General features: G+C 30.9%; 2 protein-coding genes across 3 annotated transcripts in view; one reads left to right on the forward strand and one right to left on the reverse strand.

The window, feature by feature from the left end:
* LOC128201817 (protein GVQW3-like) overlaps positions 1 to 12,680 on the forward strand; it is a 38,962-nt gene extending 26,282 nt beyond the window's left edge. The window contains exon 2 of the mRNA XM_052899920.1: positions 11,863 to 12,680. Coding sequence (XP_052755880.1) covers positions 12,048 to 12,422 — 375 coding nt within the window. The 5' untranslated portion in view covers positions 11,863 to 12,047 and the 3' untranslated portion in view covers positions 12,423 to 12,680. The remainder of the gene's footprint in view (positions 1 to 11,862) is intronic.
* The window catches only part of LOC113521822 (G-protein coupled receptor dmsr-1-like), a 45,746-nt gene that overhangs the window by 27,563 nt on the left and 2,341 nt on the right, over positions 1 to 15,842 (reverse strand). For both annotated transcript variants that reach the window (XM_031909991.2, XM_031909990.2), the window contains exon 2: positions 3,708 to 4,100. In XM_031909991.2, coding sequence (XP_031765851.1) covers positions 3,708 to 4,088 — 381 coding nt within the window. In that variant the 5' untranslated portion in view covers positions 4,089 to 4,100. The remainder of the gene's footprint in view (positions 1 to 3,707; positions 4,101 to 15,842) is intronic.

The raw sequence follows: 15,842 nt of genomic DNA on the forward strand, positions 1-15,842 counted from the left end.
CTGTATAAAAGCCAAAGGTAGCCATTTCGAATAGAATATTTTTTTTATTTTTAGCTGAAACTTTAATAAATATGTAGGTATAAATTTTAGTTATGTTGCATTACTTCATAAAAAAAAATGCTTGGCTGGACTAGATATATACATTATGTGATATTTGTTTATTTAATTGTATTATATTATCATTTGATTTTATTGGCTAATTTAATATCAAACTATTCCCAACAATAAATGCCCTTAATTTGATCAAAAATGGGAGCATGAAAGAAAAACATATTACACAACACTTCAGGAAGTGTGGTAAATAAGCCTATGCAACAAAATGAAAGCTTGGCGTTATCGCAATGTGATAAGAAACAAATTAGTGGGCTCTGACATAATTATCGGTATTGATTGGCTACTAGTCTGCACTTTTGTGATACTACATTACCAAAATAATAACAAGGTTAGCCATAATCAATATACTAAGCCCAAATTCACTGATTAAATGAAATGTTCAAAAAATTATTGTATAGCAGAGTTATGTTATTTCTATTGATTTTATTAACATTTCATTCATTTTCGTGTTATATATCTATTCCAAATTAGTTTATAATTTTATAATAAAGCGAGTGAAAATATAAAAGAGTTTCCACTCCAAAATCCTCATTACAATATTTATAACTCAATATTGGTCAAAGCAGCGCTTTCTGTGTTTTACCTTAAAAGCGTCGAATTATGTTGACATCAAACGCCTAATACGATTTATTATTTTGATGAAATATTCTTATGGATTTATTTATTTATTCTATATATTATTGCATCAGATATAAAAATATGGATTACAGTAAATAACTTCAAAGAGTTTTTTACATTTCCTAATATTCTCGATTGCGTAAATATTGCGTATAGAAAAAAAATTGTGCATTAAATAGTGTTATATCATAATGAAAACTATCTTAAAACCATGGAAAATAAGTTGTAAAACTATGTCAATTATAATTATGTATTTGTATTGTCACTAAATAAATCCATTTCAATTTTATTTAAAAACATACGAATACATTCCGAAACAAATAAAATGTTATTGAAAAAACAGCTTTTCAACTCGTATCTCACATTGATGAATATGAGACCATTACCATCTGAATGATTTATTCACGTTTTGAAGTATATCTTTTCGTATTTTCTACTTAATACTGCTGGGACTATTAACGTACAATTTTGCATATAATTTTTAAAAGATAACTTAAAAGCCTTGCATTAAAAATTGTGATTCCCGGAATTCTTTGAGAACAGGAGAGAGAAATTGTGCGCAAGCATAGTGAGGAGATACAGTTATAGATATATAAAGAGAGTTACAGTTATAGAAAAAAAAGATTACTGTTAGTGCCCTTTGCCACAAAGAATTTCTAGGCCATTTTCGTTACATAATAAAGCAAACGAGAAACTAACCAACACCCAACCGAAACTACTAGACTTAATAACACGAAATTTTGCACAAAGGTTCCTAAACATTTCATAGATATCTAATAGCACTAAGAAGGGATTTACGAAAACACCTAAGAGGACCAGGAGATTGAAGTCCTAACAACTAGTCATATTGTAAAAGCGAAATGTGTTTAATTTTATTTAGTGAAATTAGTGACTTTAGATAAAAGCCGCAATTTCCCATTCTAAGCTCAGTGGCTTTGTTTCTGATTGAGCTTTAGGCTGACTTAGCTACCCGCGTTAATTGTGTGATCTGGAGCTTTGTTTACGGTCCCATCGAGGCCATTGATTTGGAGACAAAAGTTCTACAACTACGTCGCAACATTGGAACAGTCTTTGGTACCTTAATGATTTTACAGCTGACACATAGAGCCTCTATAGAGAACCATGACGAGAGTAAACTCTTTCGTTTAAAAAAAGAATAATCAAAATCATTAACAATTAACGGATATAAAGAGAAATATAAACACAAAAAAACAGACGAATGGAGAATCTCCTCCTTTCTTAAATTAGACTACTAGGGGAATAGTCATATTCCTTAAGGAATACCCAGTTATGTATTCCTACTTTTTTTCCATATTAAAAAGAAACTATATAAATATGATATGTTAAATAGCAGGTAAATAACTATTGTGTACAGTAAGGAATGAGAAAAATATTATAAGAAGTATAAATAATGTAAACTTGCTGTTCCGAAGTATATTTTAGAAAAAGTTTATGTCTTTTTTTATGGGAATGGACATTAAATGTTAAAATAAGATATGAAATTATTTTTGATTTAATTTTTAGTTAAGTTAAAATTATTATTAAGAGACATCTATTGAACAAAACCAAACACACGCTTATTACACACCATGCACGTTTGTCGTTCAAGTAATCGTTTGATTACTTGAACATGCATGATGTTAGTCGACCACGCACGGGCTTTTTTCATTAAAAATGGTCATTGCCATATAATTTTACAGATAACAACAACAGATTTATAAAAAATGATGATTTAAAAGTATTTGTAAATAAGTCTTTATGAATAAAGATTATTTGAATTTGAATTGTCGCAATTTGCACCTGCACGCTTGCTATATAGAGTCGATAATAGTCCATTTTAGAAACGCATTTACACATAAGCAAAAAGGTCCATTAGGGTTCTAAGTATATAAGCAAACACTAGCAATAAGTTCTAATATATAACAGAAAGTATCTATGTCATCAAATTTATACAAGCTAATAGATCTCAGCTCGTTGCAAAATTTTCAATCTCTCCAATAAATGTTAATTAAAATTTAATTCCATCCAATTCACCTTACAGCAATAAATTCCGCTATCGTATCTAAAATCGGGACACTTACCATTTAATAGCTATATTAATTAACGTAAATTCACGAAAAATATTTAGTAACCTTGAAGGCTGAATGAGCACGAATAGAATTTGTAAATAATAGTGACGTACACTCAGTGAACTGTAAATGAATAATTTACTGGTCATTAATTTATCTTCGAGCTATATATAAATATAACTTAACAGAGATTATTCAATTAAATTCACCCATATTTTCTTCTTTATAGTGCACTTCACTTAATAGTGGTATATATTAACTTCTAAGAAAAATAGATATTTTGTGTAAATAGATTAACAAATCAAAGATCAGATATATGTACTTTGAATGTAATCATTAAAAATATCGAAAAACTGAACAAAATTAATTAATATTTAGTAGGGGTATGTATTATCTATATTATTATATTAAAATATCTATATATTGTAGTTATAATATCTATGTATTAGGCCAATAGCGAATATGTTAAATATCACTTATTCAATATATAATATTAAAATGAAGAACCCGATCGAAGTTACTCGTATATGTAGTCAACCTGTGTGGAAAATATCGAAATGGGTAATGACCTTTTTATTTGGCATCAATGTGCAAACGAACCTGGTATATAGATATCGGAGCGTCACCAATATTACTTTATTTTTTATTTTTAGGAAGACAAACGAGCAGACAGACCACCTAATAGAAAGCAGCTACCGTCGTTTATAAACAACTTCAACACGAGAGGAACTTGTGCGTGCGTTGCCAGCCTTTTAAATATTTGTAAGGACAAAACAAAGAAATATCTAAGATCTACCTTTAAAAAATTTTGAATTTGGTTTTCCCTGCTTACTTTCTAAATAAACTGGCTTTTATTTTATTTAAATTTAACTGATTTATATATATAGTTAATCAAAATTAACTTACCAATAAGCTAACATATCCATGTATACTGTTGTAAGCTTCAATAATGTCTCTAAAATCTCCCTCGCAGTATCCGCATGTGTCTGGCTTCAATGTAAAATTTAGATGCCTCTTCGCATCTTTCATCATCTTAACCAACACAGTTTCGAAGTTATCATTTCCTCCATTCTTGGTAGCCTGTTCCCGTAGCATGGATAGTATCTGAGTTTCATTGATGCTACTATCCGACGAATCCCCAGACGCAGCGAGAATTTCTTGGAATATATCCAATAGAGTCTGTGATTTGTTTGACATATTTATTTGCTTTATCGGACCACCTGCACAGTCTAATATTTTAGCTGTAACGAATATTTCTTCAAAAACCAATTCTTGGTGGACCAACATCCATTATGACATCTGAAACAAAAATTATTACATTCATTACTTATATACTAAAATAAAAGATATATTATTATACGAATAACAACAACATTTACATTTCTTTTTTAAAACCGTGATTCGCTTTTCATTGTTCACTTAATCAAAGACGAATACGTGATAACATGTACTTGAAATATTTTACTGGAAGCAATTTTCCCGAGATTTTATCGAGAGCAGATGGTTATCTAGATTGCTAAAATTTCTATATCACAAACACTGCTCGTTAAGAAAACTGAACATTTTTATTTTTATTACACTGAACATATAGAGGTACAATTATTTTCACTGGTTTTTGTACTACATAGGAATAGCAATCTAGTTAACGACTTCCCTTACGATAAGTAGTAACCGTAGCTAATATAAATATTACAGTATGATGATATTTATATAATTATTTTAGTAGATGGCATGCACTTATAGGACCCATATGAATCTAAGACCTATCACACCTAAAAATGAAGGCTTCCTGTTTCAGGTGCAACAAGCCTTAGATTAGTTTTTCATTATATACTTTTTAATCTCAAAGATATGCTACGATCATATTACATGGGAGCTTACAGCTGAAGACACCAGTATATTTCAGAAGTTTTTATGACAAATCGTTTACTTTATCTACCTAATTTTAGAACAAAAGTTAAGGACTTTTATCTGAATGTGTTGTCATATTTGTAATTTGTATCTGATTAGCATATTCACATTATTTTTATTCTTACTTTTGTAACTACATATTTATGTGTATTGGTATGTGTATGAATTTGTATGCCTATGGATGAATTTAAGTATCAACAAACAACAACTGCTGAATATAAGCCTTTTCATTCCCACGGGGAATTTTTCTAGTAGTTTCCACTGACCGTGTGGTCCCGGCATAGAACAGCCCACCCTTTCGTTTCCTGTGGGTGTCATAAGAGGCAACTAGAGGTACTTAATGATAGAGGGATGGAGAGCAGCTTCTCTTAAAACATCTCTGAAAAACTAAGTATGTTAAAATATACATACTATTGTATGTATATTTTAACTTCAACATTCATATTATTGTATGTATTATATCTCTATAGATTTACAGTTTGGCAAAGATTTAGGATGTGTATTATCAAAAAACCTATCACAACAAGTAATAAATAATTGTTTTCCGGTATCAAGTTTATACAATGTTATGAGAAAAATTATAAATGAGAACTATGATAAATATACTACTCTATACGCGTTAGGAAATTGTCTTCGCGTACACAAATCCGAGATTGTGTAATTAATAGACTGTTTGTATAATATAGCTAAGCTGGGTAAAGACAAAATAATATTATGTGTGTTTCCCTACTCTCACTCACTTAATACACAGCAAAATAAGTTCATTCATAATATTCATAATTTAATGTATACAATAACATATTATATATTATAATATAATTATAATGATATTTTATTTTATTTTTCAATAAATTGAATTGGTCTATCCTTTTGAATATTATAAAATTGGTAGTTTTTTGTCACTATAAATAATGCTATTCATGGAGATTCAATATTATAAAATTGGTAGTTTTTTGTCACTATAAATAATGCTATTCATGGAGATTCAATATTTTTTTTTTAAAATAATATAAAAATTAAAAATTGAAAGGACATTGAGCATATCTCCATTGAACAAACGGTTGAAGTATCATGTGTAGAACTAGAAATCTCTCCAAAGGTTGCCTGGGAGACATTGTTCTTAGCGATAAGCCAGCCCATTATTTTCTTAGTGTAACCTTGTAATTATTTGTATTATAAAGTTTACTAATGTAAACTTTTAGAGAAACAATAAAGAATATCTATCTACATAAAACTAAAGTAGTTTTATGCTTCTTTCTACTCTTTTTTATTGTAAAATGTTACTGATTATTATTTCTACATGCGACCTGTTAAAAGTATTAAATAAATACAATAAAATTGATATCTTAGCAATTTTGAAAAAAAAAAGAGAATATTATAAATTCAATTGTTTTTGTTTATAAATAACTTCGACATTGCTTCGTTTCGATATGAACGCTCAAATTTCACTCAGAATTCGTGACATAATATTTGAATAAACGCTTTGATAGACATTTTGCATTAAATAGAAGTATTAATCAATTATAAGAAATACTCAAATCTTTATATTTTTATTCCAATAAAGAACTTACAACTTTTCAACAAAAATATGATTCGACAATCTCATATTATTCAAATATGAAATTTATTTTTTATACTTTAAACATATATTATGTTGGCAAACATTTTATTGTAATATTATCCAATAAGTAAATAAGCAGCAATGCATGTATCAGTCTATCTTAACACAAGAAAATTTCACATTCTCAAGTAAGAACATTAATGAGAGATGCCGTGACCATCATAGTTTTAATTTGTGATCTTCGCAGCCTTGTTTAATATAGAAACGATCGTTATCACTTCATTAAACTTGGCATCAGCATATTTACATATATTACATAATATACAAATAGGTATAATGTGTTTATAATGCGTGGTTGGAACCTTGCAACACGTGTTAACCTAGCCCTTAATAAGGCGACAGGCGACATTAGGGACAGTTTATGAGTGTATTGTCTATCATCTTATAAAGGGACTAAATTACTCACACCTTAAGTCGAAGTTGTTTAATCTTATATGTGAGAAATAAAATGCACGAATTATGACAAATTTTGAGTCACAAAAAATCTACTTCTAAGGTGATAAAACCGGTAATTTTGATCTAAAAACTAAAGAATTGAACAAAATTATTGATTTGATAAAAAAATTTATGGCACCAATCTGTAAGTATATTCTTTCAAATACAAAAAGACTTATCCAAAGCGTTAAATTAGAATATAACCAACCCATGCACCAAATTTTATCCAAATATATTCAGCCATTTAAGCATGCCTGAATAACAAATATACATCCTCACAAACATTCACAATTACAATAGAAACAGGTTTACAATACGAGTAATAACACTCGTAGGATGAAGTAGGTAGTAGAATACCATCAAAACCACCTTTATATTTATACTTTTAGGGACAAAACTTTGAAAAATTCTTTCTTATTACTTGTATAGGTCATAATAGGTACTTTCTATCAACATTTAGTAATTCTAACTTTAGAAGTTTCAGCTATGCGTTGATGAGTCAGTCAGTCAGAACTTTTCTCCTTATAATATAGTATACGAGGTTTGTCCGGAAAGTACGTATAAAAGTTTTTTAAAAATTTTATTTTACAATTATTCAGGTAAATCAATTTTATCCCCTTCAAAGTACTCCCCCTGTGACATAATGCACTTGTGCCAACGCCGTTTCCACTGTGAGAAGGCTCCTTGAAAGTCCTCTGGTTGTAGGTTTCTCAGCTGCCCCGTCGTAGCTTTTTTTATCTCATTTATGTCCCCCAAATGCCGCCCCCGAAGTACCAATTTGGTTTTTGGGAACAAGAAGAAGTCACACGGGGCCAAATCCGGCGAATAGGGGGGTGTTCGGTCACCGTAATGGAATTTTTACTCAAAAACTCACGGACAACAAGAGAGGTGTGGGCAGGGGCATTGCCGTGGTGAAGAATCCAACGCCCCTCTCGCGCCAATTCTGGACGAACTCGTGCCACACGAGCTTTGAGGCGTCTGAGCACATCGACGTAGAATTTTCCATCAACTGTCTGGCCTGGAGGGACGAATTCGTCGGAATGTGAAGTGGAAGGACGTCCTGAACGTGGGTCATCTTGAACGCTTTCTCGGCCCTCTCTGAATCTTTTTAGCCACTTGTGGACGGTTGGTTCCTTCACAGCATCATCCCCATAAACTGTTCTGAGATCGGCAAAAATTTCACGGCCATTCTTGCCGAGTTTCGAGAGAAACTTGATTACGACGCGCTGCTCTTCAACGGAAGCGGGCTCCATGCCGACGGGGTTTCGTTAAGAGGTAACTTCACAGATGGCGTGACAAGCCAGTTCGCACCGCACGGCGGTCAGACCAGAACTGAAGCATTGTTAGGGACATAAGGAAGGGGTCCTGCGCTTACCTGGCCTCCCCACTCCTCTTTCTCGCATTCCAGAACACTTTTATACGAACTTTCCGGACAGACCTCGTATAAGTATAGATATATTTATTTATACTTTCTCGCAAATCTAATAATATGTATTATATATATAATTCCAAAAAATGTATAGAAGGCAATCTAAGACTTTTCTTCCAAGAAACCCAAAGTGATGAAACATGAATGTCGGTGTACAATATGTAACAATTTATCACAATATGAAAGATTAGTATTTATTTCTTATTGCGATATTGTATATCAAGGCCCTGAGTAAAAATAACACAGATGTACGTTAGATAACTTTTTTCACAATTTTTATTATTTTTGCCTAAAATTATGTAAATGAGTGATCAGAAATTAATGAAAGGTATGAACAGAAAACAATATACCCAACACAGTATGAAACCGTAGTACTGCAATATTATATGGTCTCAGCTTTCAACCAAAAGGAAGCATTTGAAGGTCTACAAGTTATATAACAGTACCTAAATATTAATAGAAGCCTATTTATTGTTCCCTTATTACAATAGTAGGTAAATGAGGTTCCTTTACCTACTATTGTAAATACCGACATTATCCAGTAGGCATGGGTTATACCGGAACCACTCCGATATATACATAGATATATATATGGTATATATCGGAGTAGTATATATATAGTGGTATATATATATATATATATATAATTAATAATTTAGACCATCGACTTGTCTGCTATTCAGGACAGTACTAAAAGAATCTGAAATTTCACATTAAATTATAATAATTGAATTAAGGTTTGTATTTCAACGAAGCCTATAAAGCTGACAGGATAAAATATTGATAGCGGAAATTAAACAAAGCTTATAAAGTCTATGTCTATCTTTTCACTTCACATTACTTAAATTTATTCTGAAATAAGACAATATATGTACAGAATTCAGTCTTGTGAATAGAGATAGACCAGTCAACTAATCAAATGTATTAAGTTTCTTAAGATAAATGTAACTGGATAAATACTGACGCCATTTGCTCTGTTTGTATTTAATTAACTCAAAGCCTATTGTTTAATTTAAAATTATAATAAATATAACCTATACCATATAATAAGAATCACCGTCTTAAGAAAAATCCAGATTACTCAATCCAAAATCATATATAAAAACTGTTTTCTAATTTCAAAGCCTTTTCAATATTCAGTATATAGTATAATATGTTTTAGATATTCTGCTTTGTCTGGTGCTAGTATTTCCGAAAATTAATATCTGAGTAGTTTCTCATCCGGCATTATTTATAATTATTATCACCACATATTATGTACCGTACCATAACTCCCCGTTAGCGTGCGAACTAGGAGGATCTGAAAATTTAAATAAGTATATAAATAAGTAAATAAATAAATTATTAATAATTAAGTGAATAAGTGTATGTGGTTCAAATATGTTCCATTTAGTTTTCATTTCTCTTTATAGTAACACGTACCTAACCTCTGGTATGTGTACTATAATCCTATCTATCTTTGAATATTTTCCAATTTTAAATAAAGAAATTTACTAATTAATAATTCAATTTTTGTTAACAAATTCTGATGCGCAAACAGTAAGTACTTCAAAAGCTCTGTGTTCCAAGAAATTACAAAGAATTCTATTTGTATTATAAATCTATTTTTTTTGCTTAAAGTTATTTATGCATTTATAAATAAATAATATGCATACAATATAGCAAATAAAGTTAAAATATACTTATAGCTAATTGATCTATCGTTACATTAAATACTTTTATATTTTCATTTGAGTTTTAGCACTGTACATTAACATATTGTATAGCTAATATGAAATAAAGGAAAAGAAACAAAAGTTGTTACAAAAGTTAGTCGTGGAATTTTGCTGTCAGCTGTCACGACACTTTGCATCCCTCACTTGGCTCACGTAGGGCGGGTAGATACCAAGTACCTATTTGACATACTTTTTATCCTTATTATATATTTTTTATTTGTAATAAGAGTTTGTAACTAATAAAACTAATAACAATATATATGTATAATCTGTTATATATTAAAGATAATTATTTTGCAGACCAACTTAATAATATGTAATTTAGCAGCATAGCATACTTAGGTACAAAACATCAAATACGTATTTTAATTAAAAATAGAAACTCGTGTGAGTGCACCTAGTTGTTGCTCAACTGTTTGACTTACGATAGTTAATAAAACCATTGAAGATGATATTATAGTTTGCTATCTGGCGGGGCATGTGTTAATTTGTTATTTTTACTGCTAATTTCGTATCTGGTAAAATAGTCAATTAATAAATTAACTGCGAAACAGCAAAGTAAGCAATTGAAATAAATTATGCAAGTCTTACGTATCTACAAGTAGGGATATATGTAAATTCTTATGTGTTTCTGTAGAATTCATTATATCCATGTCGTCTAAACGGTTGGATGAATTTTAATATTGGTGTCATTACATTATTCCTTAGGTATTTCTAATTTATTCATCAGACAATATTTTATCTTTATAATTTCGGTCGTTCAATTTATTTAAGCTTTATTTTGGTCTCATGATGAAAATACACATAAGCCATTTCCGTTAAAAAAATGAAACCATTAAGAATTGAATTACTTTGAGATCCATTGATGACACTGTACAATAAAACCACGAAGAATAAGGCAGGGTGACAAGAATAATAAAATATAAACTGAAAGGATGTTATCTTCTCTTTTATGTTATATATATATATATATATATATATTTCTCTTTTTATTATAGCAGTTTTAAATTGAACCATCATAATTTTATATTTACAAGTTTACTTTTTTTATGTAGGTACATATAAGCGATGTTTTATTTCCAGTTTTCAGTAATCAACTTATAACAACAATCTGAAGTTTGCGTTAAAATTGGTTTAGTATTTTTTACGAGATACCTGTACTCTGTCTGTCTATAAGTTTTAACATAGAAAAACAACTTCAAACTAGTTTATTTTAGCTACTGATAATGTTTAATCTCTTTAACTTTGTTAATAATAGCTACTCATGTAAATTATGAAGTAAAAAAGTAGGTATTACAAAGTATACTAGATATGTAGAATTATTGACAGTAAACGTGGTGTATAATAATAGAATACTGTATCTCCAGTATTATATGTATTCTGATTTAAATGAACGTGACCAAAATTTTGGGCGTCGTAACAAATCCCGAAGGAAAACAGGTGGAAAAATTAGACACGGTCGACTGAAGAAATTCTTTATCCTTTGCCAACAAAAGGAATTAAAAAATAAGAAAATATCTACCTATATTTCTTAAATATTTTTTTTATAATTCGAAAGTTAAACAACAAAAATAAGTAAAAGTACAAATGACACCAATATAGTACCGTACTCACCCAGGCAACACTACATTAAATATTATATTATGTATCAACATCATCAAAACAACCCATCAACTCCCACGGGTTTTCATTCATAAAAGGAAAATATTAACCTACTATTACCATGGTTGCAGGATAGATATACGAGTAGGGCAGTGACAATTATGAAAGTCATTAATATCAATTTCAAAATTATCATTACTTCATAATTGGCCTCGATATCGCATAGTACATACACACAGATACACATTAAAATAATGGTAAATTGAGAAACTCTTTCTTTTTGAAGTAACATGATAAGTGGGCTGTATTTTGTATACCACACACTAAAGGTATGTACAGAAATACGAGGTCTGTCCGGAAAGTTCGTATAAAAGTGTTCTGGAATGCGAGAAAGAGGAGTGGGGAGGCCAGGTAAGCGCAGGACCCCTTCCTTATGTCCCTAACAATGCTTCAGTTCTGGTCTGACCGCCGTGCGGTGCGAACTGGCTTGTCACGCCATCTGTGAAGTTACCTCTTAACGAAACCCCGTCGGCATGGAGCCCGCTTCCGTTGAAGAGCAGCGCGTCGTAATCAAGTTTCTCTCGAAACTCGGCAAGAATGGCCGTGAAATTTTTGCCGATCTCAGAACAGTTTATGGGGATGATGCTGTGAAGGAACCAACCGTCCACAAGTGGCTAAAAAGATTCAGAGAGGGCCGAGAAAGCGTTCAAGATGACCCACGTTCAGGACGTCCTTCCACTTCACATTCCGACGAAAACGTGGAAAGAATTCGAACTTGTGTTAATGGGGACCGTCGTTTAACGGTCAGACAGTCGTGTGGCACGAGTTCGTCCAGAATTGGCGCGAGAGGGGCGTTGGATTCTTCACCACGACAATGCCCCTGCCCACACCTCTCTTGTTGTCCGTGAGTTTTTGAGTAAAAATTCCATTACGGTGACCGAACACCCCCCTATTCGCCGGATTTGGCCCCGTGTGACTTCTTCTTGTTCCCAAAAACCAAATTGGTACTTCGGGGGCGGCATTTGGGGGACATAAATGAGATAAAAAAAGCTACGACGGGACAGCTGAGAAACCTACAACCAGAGGACTTTCAAGGAGCCTTCTCACAGTGGAAACGGCGTTGGCACAAGTGCATTATGTCACAGGAGGAGTACTTTGAAGGGGATAAAATTGATTTACCTGAATAATTGTAAAATAAAATTTTTAAAAAACTTTTATACGTACTTTCCGGACAAACCTCGTATATATATAGTGGAAAATATTTCTCCCACTTTCTTTTATGGCATTACGTAATTGTGAATAGATTAAAGCTGTTGTTTTCTTTGGGATACAAAAGCTTTTTTGGATTTCTTTTACAAGCTTACTTGTAGACACGATAAATTTAAATATTTGAAGGTTTTTATTGTAAAGCAAAATATGTTTATTTAGCTCTATAAGTATCAATAATCGAGATAGGTAAATAATAAATAACCTCAGTCGCACTTCGACAGCATTAATGCAATTTCAACCTAATCTATACGAACTCGATGATGGCTTCCTTCCTTGTTAAGACAGATTTGTCCACTTATATAAGTGCTCGTTTAATAGCAAAATAGCTCAAACATTAAAGATTCTCGTGGAAATGCCTATGCATTGCTAGAAAATGAATGATGTTTGATCAAAGGGGTTTATATTCACGTTTACCCTTATTTGTTAAATGCTCCATTGACACAGATGGGGAGAGAATTGTGTGAGTAATAAAAACTAGGAGCCTCATTCCTAGTAATATCTTTATGCGGTCCCTTCTGGAAATCATAGCAGTCAATTTCTAGTGAATTTATCATAGTGGGCTAACTGACTTGATTTTATACTCAACTATCATCTCTTAGTACTCCGTCTGAATAAATCCATAGAGGGCTATGAGTTTATTCTGGCGGTTTGTTCTAACCCTACCTGTGGACAAGTTACAACTACTCGTATTTCATTATCACCCATGAAAATACTTCATTGTCATAGATATATACATAATCATTTCATAGATACAATAATAATATACAAGTTGACAGTGGAATGACCAAAGCAAATAGCCATGGAATATTTTTTATGCCGTTATCTAACAAAAGTTTTCATTCCAAAGATCCAATGATCTTTTTTCTACATTGATACAATTATTTTCAAATTATTTCAAATAGGAGGACATTCTCAATTCGCTTGTATATATTTTGTGAGTATTTTATGAAATACCCTTGCTATATTTTAGTTCATAGAATTAGAAGGATAATACAATTATCATAGTTATAGCCTGTAGAATTTTCACAATTAAGACAAATAAAATGTCACCCATTCTATTTAAATCCATTAACCCATTTTGATCATTTACCAAGCAAATATTCAAATATTGATAGATTACATATATAAATATATACATACTCCTATAAAACATTGGCCACCTTTCATTAACAATGATTAAAAATACCAATGTGCCCTAAAGATACGAATCAACGATGGAAACTTTGAGGTTACATAAATAATCAGATAATGAAAATTAGAAAATTTAAAAAATCGCTGCCATTGCCATGTCTCGTGCTATGGAAATAATTATTTGCACTTTATTCAATAAAATGTAATATCTAGCTTAATAAGAGTAAGAAACCAACGCTGTAGGCGTGTAAACTCTAATATTATCTACCAGTTTCTTAACAGGTCAATTAGAAATCTAATATGATGTTTGAAGTGAAAATTTGATATTCTGAATAGAATCAGAAAGGTACATTTATCAGAAAGGTACAAGAAACATCTCAAATTATTTCACAGAAATGTTCTGATAGAAACCTACTAGTTCAGTAAATGGTTGAAGGGAAAAATGTATCCGGAGGGCATCTGTGTAATATATTTTCCGACGAATTTTACGTAAATATTTTTTATAATAATTTTCCAGTTTATTTTAAACACATTTCAAATAAAAAGAAAATAATTGAAATTCATTCTGAATCCAAAGATATAAAGTAAGATAATCCAAGTTAAATATGTAATCAACGATGTATTAAAAAAAAGCAAAACTCACATTCCTGTTTCAAAATTACATGAGTAACTTTTTTATTACACAAAATGATTTTTTTTTTTACTGTGACAAACTACCAAACTATTCCATTTAACTTACCGGACAATTATTAAAATTATATTCAACAAAAAAAACTATTTAAATTGTGGTAAAATTAGTTATTTTAATTTCAATACTAAACTATTGATCCAATTTTGATAAAATTTATATGGGACCAGTCTGTAAGTATATTCTTTCAGATAAAAAAAAAATGCGGTAACAAACATAGAAAAAATATAACCGCATTGAAAACCTCCTTCTTTTGGAAGTCAGTTAAAAAAAAAATCTACTGATTGTATTCATAGTGAAATGGAGTAAAAATACAATGTGGTGTAACCACTCTTTATTCTCAGATATCATAAGAAACTGCTAGAGGAATAAAGCACAATAGATAGACCACACCAGAATAACATTTCGAAATATAACCTTGTACTGAGCCATCCGGTTATCGTGGTAATAGACTAATATGTAGTTGGTCAATATCCTCTCTTATAATAAAAATAATGATTTTTCTCAACGCGTTATACAACGAGTGAACGAAACTTGGTAATGAAAACATTTACAATGTAAACAACCATAAAAACTTGAACAAGTACGTTGAAAACCGTTGAATAACGTTGTTTTCAAAGACAACATTAGGCACTCCTTTCTGAAACTGAAACCTTTTAAAATGTACATTGCCTTTATTTAGAAAACTTACAATAACATTGTCTTGTTTAACTAATGTTAATAGATTTTTACTTAGTTGCAATCAATAGAGTTTTCTACCGTGTTGTATCTATATTAATTTCGTCATGATTCATTATAATTAAATTCCCAATTATTTTTTTGTGGACAAATCTTATATTGTTATTATAATACAGATATAAATTTTTAAAAATTTTATAAGGAAAATAAATACAGATAAGCATCTATAAAAAATATGTAATTTATTATAATGTTTCTACCGTGAAGCAGTTGTGTTTACATGGCTGTGTTTCGGTTTGAAGGATGGGATATGGCGTGAATTTACAGGGTACAGAGGAATAACACCTGAGTCCTCAGGAATGGCAACGCATGGGGGTATCATGGGCGAAACAGTATACTCTGTTATGTCCATGGTACTGCTCATGTCTATAGGCGACGGTTACCACTTTTCATTAGGTGGGCCGTTAGCTTGTTTGCCATTCTAAGTTATATAAAAAAAATTACTTTTAAAAAATCAACTAAAAAGTCATGTCCAGAGAATTCTTTTTTCCTATTCTTACTA

The sequence above is a fragment of the Galleria mellonella genome, unplaced genomic scaffold (assembly GCF_026898425.1).
Source record: "Galleria mellonella isolate WM207_F2 unplaced genomic scaffold, CSIRO_AGI_GalMel_v1 utg63, whole genome shotgun sequence".
Classification (NCBI taxonomy): domain Eukaryota; kingdom Metazoa; phylum Arthropoda; class Insecta; order Lepidoptera; family Pyralidae; genus Galleria; species Galleria mellonella.